Below are 16,219 nucleotides of genomic sequence, written 5' to 3' on the forward strand. Positions count from 1 at the left end.
ATGCATAGCTTGGTGTTCTCTAAAATTTGACTGCTTTGAACTGAAGTATTAACCTCTTCGATTTTTAATAAGAGAACTACTGTAATGTCTGTTTTATGAACAGATACCTGGAAGAGCAGAAGACTGAGAATGGGAAAGACAAAGAACAGAAAGTAGCAAATATTGAAAAAGAAAAAAATAAAGAAAAAGGGAATTTCTCTGAGTTGGGATCAACAGATGGAAAGGCAAAATCTGACTCCTATGCATCCAAAGCTGACTCTGAGAAGGGATACCGTGGCAGCCAGTCACCCAAGCGTTACAAGTTCCGGGATGAATTTGACAAGCTAAAGGTCCCAGAGTTCCACAAGGAAAGTCATTATGGCAAAGAGGAAACAGATGAGCAGGAAAAGAAAGACAAGGCAAAGGGCCGAAAAGATTCAGAATTTGATGATGAGCCCAAATTTATGTCTAAAGTTGTAGCAACTTCAAGTAAAAGTCAAGAAGAGGATAGGCCAGGAAAATGGGAAGGCGTGGTGTTCTTGCCACCTGGAAAAGAGAAGCAAAGGAAGCCTGATGAAATGGAGGAGGAAAGCTATTCTGAAAGATCTAAAAAAGAAGAGAGACCAGCATCCAAGAGAGCTGAACCAGGTCACAGGGGCTTTGTTCCTGAAAAGAATTTTAGAGTGACCACTTATAAATCAAGCCAGGAAAAAAGTTCATCCCCACCGCCAAGGAAGGCTTCCGAGGTGAAGGAGAAACCAGGCACCAAAGTAGAGGGGCTAACTCCTGGCAAATCCTCCTTTTCCATTACTCGTGAGGCCCAGGTCAATATTCGAATGGATTCCTTTGATGAAGATCTTGCACGGTAAGTATTTGCTATTTTTTGAGAAGTCTAAATAGTCATTTATTTTTTTCCCCCCATCTCAGAGATCCTCATTTGCTTGCCAAGTGTGCAGAAGGCTAAATAGTATTGCATCACAATTTGCATTTTTGTGAAATAGAGTTTATTTTTTTTTCTGGCATTATAATACTTGTGTGACTCTTTTTTTTTTTTTTTTTTTTTTTTGGTGGTGTGAGGTTAGAGGAGTTACCAGTTTGCAGATGGTGGAATTGTAGCATGAAGATTAAACAACTTTTCCCGATGATTTCTTTGACTAGATGTAAGATTAGTTCAGAATGTAAATGCTTCTGCGTCAGGTTCCACATTACACCGGGCTCTGGCAAAAGTTTGGTACTCGGTGGCTCCTTGCTGCTGGAAGCTTAGTGGTGTGGTAAAGTTACAGTGCTGCTTAAAGGACATTTGATTCTCTGGAGTGTGTTTAACTACTCTTATTCTCAACATAGCATTACTGAAACTCTAGGAAGCTCTGAGAGCTGCTTCAGCATTGCTTCAAGAACTCTTAAGCCAGTGAAAAGTGATTCCAGAAAATACATTTGTACAGCGGTAGCCAGTAAGTGTTAATATGCACTGTGGGATGTTAGAGGTTAATCTAGAATTCAGGACCAGTAGCAGATCAAAGCCAGCTAGTGGTGTAAGGATAGGCTTGTTTCGCAGGATGTCAGGGCCTAATACCTGCACAGCCCTCCAAATATAGAATAGCAAGTGACCTGAATTATAACAGTAACCTAGATCAGTGTGTATTAGCGATGCTTAAATAAGTATCCTGCTCATGTTATTGAATGTTCTTAGGTGACTTCGTAATACTACGTAAAAAATGCAGTCAGCTTCCAACTTCTGAAACATGAATCATCTGTAACAGCTTCCCTTCACCCTGTTCTCCTATTTCATGTGGCCTGTTCTTTTTCTAGTCCAAGTGGCATATTGGCTCAGGAGCGCAAGCTGTGTCGTGATCTTGTCCACAGCAACAAAAAAGAGCAAGAATTTCGTTCGATTTTCCATCATATTCAGTCTGCTCAGTCTCAGCGGAGTCCTTCTGAACTGTTTGCTCAACATATAGTGACTATAGTCCACCACGTAAGAGGTAGGTCACAAGTCCATGTACCCTCAGATGGAGATTCACCCCTCTCTTGCCCAAATAAGTGGGTTTCATGCACTCTAGTTAATGCTCAAAGAGTTGTTTTTCAGCAGATGTGGCACGGATGAGAAAAACAGCCTGATTATGAATCATCTTTGTTTACATAAATAACTCTTCTGGAAAGGCAGAAGGGGCGTTCTTGTTCTCACCTGAGCACTATTTAGAGAGACTGTGACTTAGAATTTGTGTATTCTAGTGAATTTGTGACTCACATGAATAAACTGTTAATGTCAAGATTGAAATTGAAATTGTTCAGCAGCATTAGTTAGAGCTCATCACCAACATGCTGCATGTGTCCTGCATCTGGATTTGACCAAGCTTTAGTACTGACGCGCTTTGTCTTTTTACAAAAATGGTATTAATATTTTGGCATTGTTTACTCAAACCCCAAACAGAGCATCACTTTGGGTCTTCAGGAATGACATTGAATGAACGCTTTACCAAATATCTAAAGAAAGGAATGGAACAAGATGCAGCTAAAAACAAAAAGAGCCCTGAAATCCACAGGTTGGTGCCATCAGACACTGTCTTAACATTTCAGGGGTAGTTTCTTAAACTCTGAAATGATTCCAGGATAATTCAAGTAAATAACTAGCTAAAGGAAAAATAGAGGGTGTTTTAAGTAAATTTGGAAATACTGGTCTGCTTCAAATGACATCTGATGTAAAAACTTCAGATTCTTCTTACGAGCAAGATCATAGGTGTGTGCTTTCTTTGCTTTTAGGAGGATAGATATATCTCCCAGTACTTTTAGAAAACATGGATTCTCTCAAGAGGAAACGAAAAGTTCCAGAGATCCTGGCTTCAAGGTGAACTGTTACTCTGATTAGTTTAATTCATCAAAATGAGTGCATTGGGCATGAACTTAACAGTGATGTTTTTGTTTAAATTACTCTCTACTTAAGTTTGTGTTTTTCTTTTAAGGATGGGCATAATTCTAAAAATGAACTACAAAGGGTTAATTTTTATTAAAAATGTATCAACAACCTTTGTGAAGTGGTTAGACTATGGTAAATGACCCCAAAGTCAATTGAGGTGAGCTTGAGAAAAAAGAGAGGATTTTTGGAACAAGTGCCCATGATGAGAGAAGAGACTTTTTGTGATATTTTTCTGCTTGTAAGTATTATTAAATCAATTGTATACATGCGATATTTCCAACCATGTTTTCAAAAAGACATGCATGTCAAAAAGAGGAAAGTAAAACTAAATACTTATCTAAACCAAATACACTATTAAGCAGATTATAGATTTTGTTCTAACAACTTACTGTACCATTTCTGTTGATTGCTGTTACTTTAACATTCAGCACTTGTTTTGGTAGATCCAGACCATTTGGAATTTAGTGTATTAGCTTTTCTGAGTAGATGAAAGTTAAGCCATTGCACTCACTGTAAACAATCATAAAAATGGCTTAACATAAAATGTTTGGGATTTTAACCTTTGTTTATTCACCTTCATACATATTTACGTTGAACGTTGAAGAGATTTTAAACAGTCCTGCTGAAACCTTACTTGTTTCATATTTGTTTTCGATTTTTTCCAAACACACTTGTGGCTTGACATGGACGATGGTGAGATGGATTTGATGGGCCTGAACTCTTGAGCATCAGCTTGGCAGAGTATATTATAAACGTGGTTTCCAAACAGCTCGCCAGCCTTCCGTGAAACAGACGTGCCCTCACAAACCCAAATAGGTGTTTGCTGTACCTCATAAGGGAGCTGCTGCTGATTTTGTCACTTATCTGTCATCCATCGTGTTGGGAGCAGTTTTATTCTCAGAGTAGAAATTAAAGCTCTTTGCCTGGGGAAAGTAGAAGAGCAAAATACCAAAACAAAACGCCTGCTCTTACTCCTGCGTTATTTGACATATTTATTTAAACAAAAAAGTATTTAGAAACTCATGTAAGTAAAAAATTTAATAGCTAGAGAATTACTAATCCTTTTGTATTTAATTCAAGACGATTAATTTGATGTATGTTGCATATCAAGTCATACAGTTCCCAAGATGAGTATTGTGTAAATAAAGTAGCAATTGCTGAGCACAGCCGTGGAGGCTGTATGTTATTGCTAGCAACTTCGCGCACAGGCTTCCCACAGACGTACTGCTACTCAGTTAAGTGTTTGTCACAACCACAGCCAGTCGATTTAGTGCTCCTGTACATGCAGTCAGCAAAATCTCATCCAGGTACCACTGGTCTTAAAGTGTGCACAGGTAACGCAACATCTCATTTTCCAAAGAAACTATCTTAAATCTGTTATTTAAGTAGTAATTTAAATAGAACTCAAAGTAAGCATTACCAGTGGGTTTTTTTAATTAGCAGTGTAAAAGAATAATAATAAAAGCTAGTTGTTGAGTGGTTTTCATACAGCTGGTGGAGTGTTGCTTTGTGAAACACCAGGATCGGCATTAGCAGAGTTGCTAGGATTGTGTGGAAAAACGCATACTTCCATCTGTGGTGACTCCTTGGCATCTTTCACGTGGTGCCTTCCGGTCAAGGGGGAAGAAGTGCTATAGGTGACGTCTGCCGCAGAGTAAATCTTCTTGGCAGACGTATTAAAGGCTACGTATCAGTGGGACGTTGGCATTCCTCCAGGCGCGCTTGGTTGCTGCATTTTAGTGGCCTCCACCTCTTACCGCTTTGATCAGTAATCACGATCTTAGGTATCTCCAAGCAGCAAGCAAGCAAAAGCTTCTCCTCAAGTACTGCTTCCAGACCTGGTGATTAAAATTCCTTCCACTCTGCTAGATGATACCTGTCAGCAGGAACAGCGAGCATGCTGCTGTTCAGTAACAAACGTCCCACGGGCTGTTAGGAGTTTTTGACACGCTGTAGTTCTGATACATAATCAGTTGGATTGAATTTCCAAGTTGTTCTCATCTCTCACTGGCTGTGGTGTACAATAAGTGTCAGCTTCCATGTTTCTCCCTCCCCTATTACCAGGCTATTTATGCTAATGCTGTTTAAAAGAGGAGGACAAAAAGTTAATAAGCAGTGATCTTAAAAAGCAGTAGGCAAATGGAATTCTGACAAATGACAACTTACTTTAATAGTGTGTTATTTTACATCTTAAACTGGATTATTGATTAGTATTCAGATAAACTCCTGTTGTCCAGAAGTCTGTGCAGTCAGTAGCAAAGTAATGGTGCTGAACTAGGGCGCTGTAAACCTTTGTGTTAAGCTCTCCCCTCTTCCCTGCATTTGTAGGCTGAAGGGAAATATAAGGACGACCCTGTTGACCTGCGCCTTGATATTGAACGCCGTAAAAAACATAAGGAAAGAGATCTTAAACGCGATAAATCCAGAGAATCGGTGGACTCGAGAGATTCAAGTCACTCAAGGGAAAGATCAACTGAGAAAACGGAGAAAAGTCACAAAGGCTCAAAGAAAAAGTATGTAGGAAACCTAATAGCCATTTCCTTCTACCTTTCATGTTTCTGCTGTTAAGGTTGGAGATGACATCGTGTACATACAGTTGTACACCTTTTGACATAACTGCTCCGGTGGCGTGAATTATTCCTCTACGTGTCTTCTTGATATCGTTATATCTGTCTGAAACGCTAAATAATTGTTAAAGGTAAATGAGAAGGCTCCATGTGTCAGAATGGGTGAGTCACTTTTCCTTCTTGTTCCTGTTGTGTTGTAGAAACAGCTGTGTTTAAATAACTTTGCTTTGATGTTAATTTAATCCTTTTCTATAAGCTTAATTTTCTGTTTGGCTAAAATTCTGTAGATGCATGCTTATCTCATAATAGATGGTGTAAATGCCTTAGAAAGAAGCAACAAGTTCTTTCTGGAGAAGGCTCGGGACCTGTGTTAGATCTGTGTCTTGGTCCCGAGCTCTCACTATGGCTTCTCCTTTTCATAGTAGGAAAAGAAGAGCATTGCACTCATTAGCGAGTGGTAGATGGTTCTGTAGCAAACAAGTCACAACTGAGTTATTAACCCTGTTAGTGTCCCCTCACCTCCATTTCCTATCACCGAAACAGGAAACACCGAAGGGTACGTGAGAGATCCAGATCCAGTTCATCGTCGTCGTGGTCTTCTCATTCAGTCAAAGCAGAGGAATATCCCGAGGAGACTGAGGAGAGGGAGGAGAGCACCACAGGCTTTGACAAGTCCCGACTTGGGACCAAAGAATTCCCTGGTCCAAATGAGAGAGGAAGAGCTAGAGGGACCTTTGTAAGTGTTCTCTACCCTCCTGCCCCAAGGATCAATTCCCAAAACGGTCAAAAAGTGGCTGTTGTGTATTGCTCTTTCACAGTTAAAGCATACCGTAAAGGAGAAACCCCAGAGTGTCTGGTTGTGGATGATGAGCCAGGATATGATTGCTCCGGGCCTGGAGCACAAACCAGGGTGCTGAGGATATAGTCTGGGCAGTTGAACTCAAGATGTATGGAGCAGAATGAAGCCCGGGAGCTTTTGTGCATTAGTAATTGCTGAGCAACCCCGATGTGCAGCATGACGTGCATCAGTCCGTTTGGGTTAGGCTACTGAAGTGACTCATCCAGTCATAACCACACTGGTTGCAATTCTTACGCCTCAGTTACACAGATGTCTTGTGTGCATGTTGTGTTGGTCAGAGTTTCTCTTGGGTGCTCTGGAAATGCCTCTACATGGCCTTAAACAGCTTCATAGAAACTGTGATGCACTGTGTGATCAGATGAGCTAGAAAGCCCTAAAAAGTACTGACCTCTTATTTTAACGATAGGTTAAAGGTGTCCTTGGATGGTTAGGGAAGTGATGTATCTCTTGATAGCCCTGGAAGCTGTCTGGGGGTGGGAGCGTACTGCCACTGCAACCATTTTACTTTTCTTCCATGCTTTGCCGTTGCAGCAGTTCAGAGCAAGAGGGAGAGGATGGGGCAGAGGCAACTTTTCAGGCAACAATAACAGCAACAGCGGTGGCAACAATGATTTCCAGAAGCGCAACAGAGATGAGGAGTGGGATCCAGAGTACACACCTAAGAGCAAGAAGTACTACCTGGTACGTGTCTTAAGTACCGAAACACATACGTACACTCCAGGTGTATCTGGTCTTAAGTGCTTTAGAGGCGAAAGCACCAGCTGTCATTAAACTATCTAATCCACCAGGTTATGGCTTCATGTGACACTTCTTCACATGAAGCTTCTGGCTCGTGGCTGAAGTGAGCTTGTTTCTGTTCATTGTAGAGTGGTTTGCCCTGAAATAAAATCCTAAAGGCCAGTTAAAGAGCATGTGTTCCACAGTATCGTGGAAAATGCAGCTTAAATCTGTTAGTCTGTGTCGCAGATGGCCTACGTTTCTTGGTGGTCTTAGCCCCAGAAAGTGTCCAGCTTCCTGGATGCATTACTGCTGTTCTTTTTTATTTCTGGTGATAGTGGTCTGCCATACTAACGGGCATTAATCTAGGAGAATCCTCTGTGACTGCTCTTTGAAAGAGGGCTAGTTTTAAACAGACTAATTTTTTCTTCTTCCTGATTTAGGGGACTTAAGATCCCTAATCTCATTGAATAATGCAGTACTTCAGTCTTGCACCTCAACTAAGGAAGCCTTTATTTTATTTTATTTTTGCTGCATTTTTTTTTAATGTTATTGAAGGCAGAATTGTAATGTTTGGAGTATCCAGTCTCTGTACTGCACTTAACGTACAGAAATAGATCCATCTGGGCCCAGTGACACAGTCTATGTCAGGCTCCTGAAAGCAGCGTGTGTTATTAAACTCCCCGAGTACACAGCAATAAGGACTGAAGCTGCTAAAGTGCTTGATTGGTGAGAAAATAAAGGGGAAACGTGTAGAATCTTTAAATCATGGAGTTGCTGAACCAGTAATGGTACTCCAGGCCTGGACACCTGTCCCCTGCCCACCCCGAATATTTTATAAAGCGCTTCGTGTCAGCAAGGACAGGTTGCCACGCACGAAGAGCCTGTGCAGCGACTGTGCATTCCTGCCTTCACCTGCTGCTTTTCTTCCCCAGAACAAGCCAGTGTTTCTCTTTAGATGGCAGTATTCACTGCGGCGTAAACGTGGCGGCCTGGTTCGTGCTGCTGGGTGCTGTATCACAAGCTAGTTTTCCTCCTCTTACACAGTGAGTAGTCATTCTGTTTCAACTCATGTCCTTGGCTTCCTCCTGTGCAGCATGATGACCGGGAGGGCGAAGGTGCGGACAAGTGGGTGAACAGAGGCCGTGGTCGGGGTGCTTTCCCCCGAGGAAGAGGTCGCTTCATGTTCCGAAAGTCAAGCACCAGCCCCAAGTGGGCTCATGACAAATTCAGCGGAGAAGAAGGAGAAATCGAAGATGATGAAAGCGGAACAGAAAACAGAGAGGAAAAGGACAACTTGCAGACGACAGCCGAGTAGCTGCGCTGTCTGCGTGTTTCCAAGAGCCCTGGCAGGAGGGAAGGAGTTCAGCACCATGCTAGTGCTGGGGATTGTCAGGGTGATCCTGAAGCACTGAGCAGAGCCCTGGAGAGGAGCTCAGAAACAACCCCGACGTTAACCGCAATTCCAGAGTTCAGCCTCCCTAAGTGTGGACTAGAACTGATAAATCATTTCTGCTTGGATCCACTCACGGAGTGTATCTTCCCAAAGACTTACCTTCTAGACTGAATAAGGTCAAGTACTGGGTGAGATCCTAGATTTTCTCTCGTCTGTGACCTTATTGAATGGTCGGTTATTTTTTTGGGTAACAGGCTTTGAAGACAATGTGGATTTTGGTTTGTGCCCATCTTAACCCAGTAGTCTTGACATTTTTGTTTCTCTTTTATAATTTGAAATAGTAAAGGTCAGGATTAACTCGCCAGTTCAAATTTTTCTCCCCTATTGTGTATTCAATTTTTTAAATTCATACTCTACTTATTTTAGGCCTTTACGTATGTAGTAACATCAATTAAATGATAATTTTGGAAACTATTTTTGGTTCTTATAAATAAGAAAACAATGAAGCATGTGAATAAACATCTAAATGTTAACTTGTCGGGACCAAACTGCTATTTTTTTTTTAAACTTTTTTTTATGTAACAGTTGAGTTTAGGGCCTTTAAAAAATGATTGTTTTCCTTTTATGTTGAAAGTTAACAAAATTAGCATGGTTTTAAAAAAAAAAAAAAAATGAATTACACCCTACTTCTCACCATTGTTTGTGTACACTGTTAGGCCTGGTGTGTGCTGGAGTCCCAAACTGCTTGTAGGCATTTTGTGTATCCTCTTTGCAGCTGGTTGTGAACTTGAGTGCTCTTTCCAAGGTAACATAGTTTTCTAAGAAACTTCAGAATTCTACTAGGTTAAAAATATAAAAGGAGATGAGAATTTTTCAATATTTTTTATTAATCTTTTTATAAAAAAACAAAAGTCAAATCCCTCTGTGCTGGTTAAGGACGGCCGTTACGATGTGTTTCTTTTTATCTTCTACTTAAAAGTATTCTGAAGAAGTTTGCAGATAGTTCTCTGGCTGAGTCAGTGAGCCTTCTCAGCAGGAGAGGCATGTCCACGCACCAACGCTGAGTGTGCATGTGCTGTAAAGACACCGCTCTCCCTCTCCTCTCCATCTCTGCCTTTCCTTCCCCAGGATTGCTGTGCTGTTTCCCCACACACACCAGCTAGAGTTTGGTTTGTTTTGACTTGAACAGTTCCTGTTTAGCAAAGCCCTGAAGTTTGTTTATGCAAATAAAATACAATAAAATAAATAGTAGGTGTAACTCTGCTTTGTTTTGTGTTCTGAGTCGGGGGCTCCTGTTGCCAGATGCCACCTGCCTTCTGATTTGGTGAGGCCAGAAGAACCAAACGCCGGTGGAGAAGCCCCGCTGTGGCAGGGTGGCTGGGAAGGGCAGCTGTAAACCACGGTGGTCCTGGAAGACCATGGTGGTGGTGAAAGGAAGCCCTGCGGAGCTGCCCCCACTGTTAAAAAGCAGCAGTTGCTAGCGGTTACTCCGGGCACAGCGCACAAGAGGATCGCATTTTCCACAAGAGGATCGCATTTTCCACAAGAGGATCGCATTTTCCACGGCGCTCCAGGTGGGGAACAGAACGCAGCACATGGAAGCGAGCAGAAACCCAGCCATCGCCGTGCACCAGCGATGCGCTTCCCCCGGAGCTGTGCGGGGGCAGGCGCTGCAGGGCTGGCCTCGAGCTAACCATGCTGCAGCTGCAGCGGCCGGGCAGCACGGCGCTCCTTGTTTTGCCTTTAGCCCGCTCTGCTCTCGAGTGCCACTAACCGCTGGGTTTGGAGCCGTTAACGTGCCTTTTAGCCCCGTTGTGCTGGCAGTAATTGCGTGGGGGACGACACAGCCGCCATCCGTGCTGCGAAGCTGCTCCTCGCCAAGGATCGCGGCGGCGGCGGCGCAGTTTTATGCCAGCACTAAACCCCAGTGCTGGTCACTGCAGCCGGGCGAGCTGGCCTTGCCTTTGCTGCTGCGGGGCGGTAAATGCTTTTCCATTGCCGCTGCCTCAGAGGAGGAGCGCTCCTCGCCGCAGGGGCTGCCAGGCGTGCAGCCTTCGTGGCGCGTCGAGGGGATGCGGGGTGGTGGCTCATCCGCCGCGTACGGACACTGTGTTCGGGGTTTCTTCTTTACAGGATGTTTTAACTGAAAGGTGCCGGAGCGGTGTTCCTGGCTGCTGTTGGTTAACGGTGTTGGCTAACAGCGGTTGAGACAGTAACGCGGGTTAACGGTTCACGTTTCCCTTCACACTTGAATTTGAGCCCTTGAGCCAACTTGAGACAAAGGGCGCCCAGTGTTCCCGGCTCCAGGTGCAGGGGAGAGCCCCCCCTCCAGCTCCACAGAGCCCCCCACCCTGAGTTCCACAGAGCCCCCGCCAGCAGCCGCCTCTGCCCGGTGCAGGTCCGCGGGCCCCCTCCCTGCTCCGCGGTTCAGGGTCGCCACATCAAACACGTTTGGTCTAAAGCCCATATTGGTGCCCTTGGCCTCGCCTGGCCCTGCCGGGGTCCCCTGGGGCTGGTCCCGACCCTCCTGGCTGCTGCGCTGTGCGGAGGGGCCGCAGCGCGCGGCTGCAGGAGCCCTGGGCGCTCGCGGTTTGTGGGTTTCGGCCCCTCTGCGGTTTAGGTTTCACTTCCCCCTCCACACCGAAGGTGACAGACATGCAGCGAGGCTGGGGCGGCTTTGAGCTGCCACCCAGGGCCGGGTGGCTCTGCTGCCTTCGTGCTTGGCTCCCTGCCCTGGCTGCCCACGCCGCCTGCCCCTCTTGGCTGCCGCCTGCGCCTGTAGCTCAGGTAGGGACACACCGCGCAAGCTGTGCCGAGAGCTTGGCGCTGGGCATGGCCCTGCTGCACCGTGGGCTGCCTCTGGGTGCTGGGCAGGGGGGCCTGCGGCTGCTGCCGGCCTTGGGGGGCTTGGCTGCCCTCTCCTCTCCCCTCGCCTTGCGGTGCGGCACCTCCCCGGTGGCTGAGCGCGGTGGGGGTGGCTGCAGAGCCGTGAATCCCCCCGCGCTCTGCCCTGGCAGCTGGAGTTGGCCGCTTCGGCCGGATCCACTGTGTAACCGTGACGGCCCAAGCCATGCACCAGCGTTTCTGAGCTGCCGAGAGCACACGCGGCTGCCGAGAGTTGGGACCAATTCCCTCCAGCTCCCGTCAGCAGCACCCAGGGAAGCGGTGAGTCGCCTGCAGTGCCAGGGCGAGCGCTGGGAGGGTGTGAGCCAGCGTTTGGGCAGGAGAGGGGCCACGACGGTGTCTGTGCATCGGCTGGTGTCACCCTCGAGGGGACCGAGCCCACACAAGGTGAGCGGTGCCCCTTTCTTCCCTGTGACGCTGCGGCTGGGGTCCCCGCAGGTGGCAGTGCCCGGTGGCAGCAGCCCCAGCAGCCTGGGCTGCCACATGTTGCCGCTGCCGCCCTCGGCACAAGTGCCCACCCGGGTGCTGGCTCTGCCAGGGGGCTTGTCCCACCATGTCCAAGCCCACCCTGCTGTGATCCCAGACAGCCCAGCCCAGGCAATTCCTGCAGGGATTTGGTTGTGCCAAAGCCGGCTGGTGGCCTCTGGCACGGGTGGGGGTGCCGGAGAGGAGGAGACCCCCTGTGGCATTGCCCCGGCTCCTCATCCCTTCCTCTCCCCAGCCCTTTCCTTCCATGCTGTGGTTTCGTGACTTCCTCTACTCTGGCCACCATGCAGCAGCCCCAGTCCCTGTCACCAAAGCCACCCCACTGCTGTGGGGGGTCCCCAGGCCACCGCCTGCCCTAGGGGGTGCCAGGTCTGGGCGCAGGCACCGGGCAGCCCGTGGGGCAGCTGGCCCGACCACGGTGGCATGGGGGTCCCCGCACGCTCCTGCCACAAGCAGGGCCACTGTGTGTGCCCCCACGGTGAAGCTGCGGGGCAGTGATGCTGCAGTGGGGCTGGGCTGTGCCCCACAGCTCCCAGGGGGCACCCACAGCCGAGCCCCTGCCGGCCTGGGGGGCTCAGCCGCAGCAGGGACCCCTGTCCCCACTCTCACAGGCACCTGCCCCGGCGGCGAGGCGGAGGCGCCGCGCTGAAGCAGATGCCCAAGCCCTTCCCAGTGCTGGAGGAGAAGGTGGGTGGGGGCTCCGCGCTGGGCGGCCTGGGGGGGCACAGGGCTCTGCAAGCCGGCGGGTGCCGCCTGGGCTGGTCCCCACCCCAGCAGGTCTCTCCCGCAGGCAGAGCCGTGGCCGGCGGCACAGCACCCAGCACCCATCCTGCCGCCAGAGCTGGGTGAGTCACCTGTTCCCCACACCCTGGGCTGGAGCTGTGCCCTGGGGGGGCTCCCCTGGACTGGGGGTACTGGGGGCTCCTGGGAAGCAGCCAGACCTTGTGAGCCAGGTCCTGCCCTCCCTGCACAGCCCAGGAGCAGCAGCTCTGCCGGGCCCTGTTTAACTACGTGCCGGAGCTGCCGGACGAGCTGCCGCTGCGGCGGGGAGATGTCATCCAGGTCCTCAGCACGGTGAGGGGGCGCGGGGACAGAGGCCACCCCGAGGCTGCCCCCCGGTGCTGACGCCTGCCCCGCCTGCAGACAGGGGCCGAGGGCTGGTGGGACGGGCAGTGCCAGCACCGCAGAGGGCTCTTCCCCAGCAACTTCGTGGAACTGCTGCCGGTGCCCACGGTAAGTGGGGGCTGCGCCAGAGCCACCCTGCCCACGCTGCCCCGGGGCTCGTGTGGCCGGACCCTGCACCCCGGTGGGCTCCACAGGGCCGAGCTGCGGTGTCTGCGGGGCTGCGCCGTGCCAGCGGTCCCTACCTGCGGTCCCAGCGCTGGCTGCGCTCGGGTGCCCCATCCTCACCCAGCCCCGGTCTCCCACAGTTGAAGCTGGCGACGTCACCCCAGGACACAGAGTCCGGTGAGTCTGGCCACGATGGCCATCCAGTCCGGGGTGCTTCGGTGTCCCGCCAGGATGGCCAGGCAGCCCCACGGCCAGGTGCGAGGTGGGTTGGGGCAGCTGGGGGGCCGGCCATGCCATGGGGCAGGAGGAGCCCTGTGGGGCACAGGGATGCAGCGTGGACCAGCACCGAGGTGCTCTCTGCTTTGACTTCCTTCCCAGCGCGGAGCCGATTTCCTCCGGCGTCACGTGCGCAGTGTGGGGCCGTGGCAGCCGGGCGAGCCTGGCACGGCACCGCACGGCACGGCCTGGTGGGCAGCCCCACGCCAGCAGGTAGGATGGAGTGGCCATGGCACCAGGGGTCCCATGCCCTGGGGCCATCCCGGCGGCAGCCCCTGCATGCGGCCGCGCTGCTCCTGCGCTGCGCTGGTGCCCTGGGGGCTGGGGGAGCCGCCAAGGAGGGGCAGGGGCTGGTGGGGTGCTGGGCAGCTCTGGGCACCATCTACTCTGTGACACCGGGAATGATGGAGCACAGGGCAGCTCCCCGTGCCCTTGGGGCCAGGTGCCTTCATCCCCATCCTCATCCCCCCATCCCTCATGGCTGCAGCCATCTCTTCGAGTAGACGAAACCCGCAGGCACGTTTGATGTCTGTGAGGCCGCCATGGCGAGGGCTGTGCTGGTGGCAGCAGGGACGAGGCGGCATCAGGGCTGCCAGCTCGCCGGGGGGACAGGGTGGTGCATGGGCACATGCCCGTAGCCTGACGCCCTGTATCCCACGCTGCTGGGGGGCCCGTCCTGGTGGGACCCCGGGGCTCGGTGGCAGAGGGATGCTGCTGCGCCATAGGCAGTGGCAGGACAGCATCCTGCCCGCGCCGCAGTGCTGGTGCTCCGGGGGAGGTTTGCAGCCACCTGCTTTGCCGCATGCAGAGGAAGCGCCGACTGCAGCGGGGCCGGGTGCGGGGATGGGTGCAGGGATGGGTGCAAGGCTGGCTGTGGGGCTGGCAGGAGGGGTGGCAGCCCCCAAACCAGCAGACAGGGCCCATGGCACATGGTGCTGGGGGGCAGTGTGGCAGAGCTGCCATGGGGCTGGTTGGTCCTGCTGAGCATCACCGCTGGCCCTGGCAGGTGTGTGAGACGGTGCTGGCAGGAGCCATGGGCCCAGGAGCGCTGTGGAACCCTGTGTCCCACCGGTCCTACCTATGGGCAGCTCCTCCCCAGCACCCCCAGTCCCTGGGGACCCCGGCAGGAGCAGGGTGCAGGGGTGTGGGGAGTTAGGGATGGAGTGGGCCCTGGAGACGGTGTCCTGGTGGTGGTGGTGGGGCTGTCCCCCCCCAGCCGAAGGGCCCCTGGGAGAGGGGCCATAGCGAGGGTCCTTCCCGCAGCGCCTGGCCAGCTCCTGTGCCCCCCAGCAGCCCGTAACCCGGCCAAGGAGGAGGCGGGCGAGGAGCGGGAGCAGCCAGGTGAGTCCTGGGCCTGGGGAAGAGGGAGGGACAGGGATGGGGGGCACCCGGGATGGGACCCCCATGCCTGGCGCAGGTCCCTGGTGCCACCGGGCCACAGCTGGGGCTCCCGGCAGAACGCGCTTCCTGGGTCCTGGGTGCCAGCCCCAGCCCGGTGCTGCCTCCCCTCCCCAGAGCTCCCGGCACTGGCGAGGATGGAGCCGGCCAAGCTGCCCCCCAGCAAGAGGATGGCTCCCGCCCCCCCTGTCCCTGCCAAGGCCAAGCTGGCCCCCGTGCCTGTGGGCAAGTAAGACGCACAGAGCTGTGCCGGGCGCCAGGGGCCACCGCGATGCCCTCAGTGCCCATGTCCACGCTTGGTGCCTGGAGCGGGGCTGGCGGCTGCCCCACCGGGGGGCTGGGCACGGTCCGGCTGTGCCGCTTCACCCCCTCTGCCGTCCCCAGGCCCAGCAGCCCCCAGCCCGGAGCCTCGGCTGATGCAGAGCGGGGCAGAGCCGGTGACACAGGTAGGGCTGGGTGCCAGCACCAGGCGCTGCTGCCAGTGCCGCGGCCTGTGCCAGCGCCAGGTGCCAGCGCTCTCTCTTTGGCAGATGCTGATGGCTTCAACGTGGTGCCGGTCACCACGGCCAAGCTGAGCCACCCCACCGCCACACGCCCCCGGGTACCCGGCCAGCGGCCACCCAGGCTCTCCCTGGGGAGCGGGGGGGGTCCCTGTGGGGGGGAGCAGCCCCGGGGGCCACCCCACACCCGGCTCTGGGCCCCTCTCCCCAAGGTGGGGCAGGTGCCCGGCCCACCATGGAATGTGGAGGTGCCGGCAGCACCGTGGCCGGAGGAGAGGCTGGCCCTGGAGGACCTGAAGGCTGAAGTCCGCTCCCTGCACATCCTCGTGGACCTGATGCGAGTCCAGCACCTGTGAGTGGGGCTGGGGGTGTGGGGGTGCTGGTGGGGGTCCCCAGCAGCTCCTGGCTGCTCACTGTCGGGTCTGGCCCCGGCTGAGCCACCTCACGCGTTGCAGGCGGGACCTGGAGGACATGCGGCTGGAGATGTGCCAGGAGCGGGCCAAGCGCCAGGCGCTGCAGGTGAGTCCCCTGCTGGGGGGTGCCCCGGTGCCGGGGTCCCCAGAGCCCCCCCCCGCCTCACAGCCTCTCCCCACAGGCAGAGATTGAGCGGGTGAGGAAGGTGCTGCCCTGCTAGCACGGCCGGGGGCTGCAGTGCCCACCCCCTGTGCTCCCGGGGACGCAGGGCACGCGGGGGTACATGGCGCTGCGGGCGCTGTGCCATGTGGCCCCCAGCCCCACTGCCCCCAGCCCCATTCTGCACTGATCAGGCACGAGAGCCCCCCCGCACCCAGACGCTGCTGTGCAACAGCCCCCGGGGGTACAGAGATGGTTTAAATAAACTGGTTTGGATACAGAGTGCTGCGGGGGTGCTGCAGAGGGCAGAGCCCTGGGGGTCTGCTGTGGGCTGCCACGGCCCTGGGGGTCCTGCCTGGG

The 16,219-nt window shown here is 52.5% G+C and overlaps 2 protein-coding genes across 7 annotated transcripts in view; both read left to right on the forward strand.

Moving 5' to 3' along the window:
* The window catches only part of THRAP3 (thyroid hormone receptor associated protein 3), a 35,344-nt gene extending 25,649 nt beyond the window's left edge, over nt 1-9,695 (forward strand). For 5 of the 6 annotated variants that reach the window (XM_080381919.1, XM_080381921.1, XM_080381920.1 and 2 more), the window contains 8 exons: nt 104-844; nt 1,789-1,961; nt 2,411-2,522; nt 2,740-2,824; nt 5,222-5,406; nt 6,004-6,196; nt 6,851-7,000; nt 8,133-9,695. In XM_080381919.1, the coding sequence (XP_080238045.1) occupies nt 104-844; nt 1,789-1,961; nt 2,411-2,522; nt 2,740-2,824; nt 5,222-5,406; nt 6,004-6,196; nt 6,851-7,000; nt 8,133-8,354 (1,861 nt within the window). In that variant the 3' untranslated portion in view covers nt 8,355-9,695. The remainder of the gene's footprint in view (nt 1-103; nt 845-1,788; nt 1,962-2,410; nt 2,523-2,739; nt 2,825-5,221; nt 5,407-6,003; nt 6,197-6,850; nt 7,001-8,132) is intronic. The other variant, XM_080381923.1, reaches the window with a different exon arrangement.
* Nucleotides 9,696-12,437: 2,742 nt separating this feature from the next.
* Nucleotides 12,438-16,141, forward strand: SH3D21 (SH3 domain containing 21). Its single transcript, XM_080381947.1, has 12 exons — nt 12,438-12,509; nt 12,613-12,667; nt 12,796-12,896; nt 12,966-13,055; nt 13,253-13,367; nt 13,491-13,601; nt 14,652-14,729; nt 14,904-15,015; nt 15,171-15,232; nt 15,317-15,638; nt 15,742-15,805; nt 15,882-16,141. Exons 1-12 carry the CDS (start codon nt 12,477-12,479, stop codon nt 15,918-15,920), a joined length of 1,182 nt encoding a protein of 393 aa, XP_080238073.1. The 5' UTR covers nt 12,438-12,476; the 3' UTR covers nt 15,921-16,141.
* Nucleotides 16,142-16,219: the final 78 nt, after the last annotated feature.

The sequence above is a fragment of the Falco punctatus genome (assembly GCF_963210335.1).
Source record: "Falco punctatus genome assembly, chromosome: 3".
Taxonomy (NCBI): domain Eukaryota; kingdom Metazoa; phylum Chordata; class Aves; order Falconiformes; family Falconidae; genus Falco; species Falco punctatus.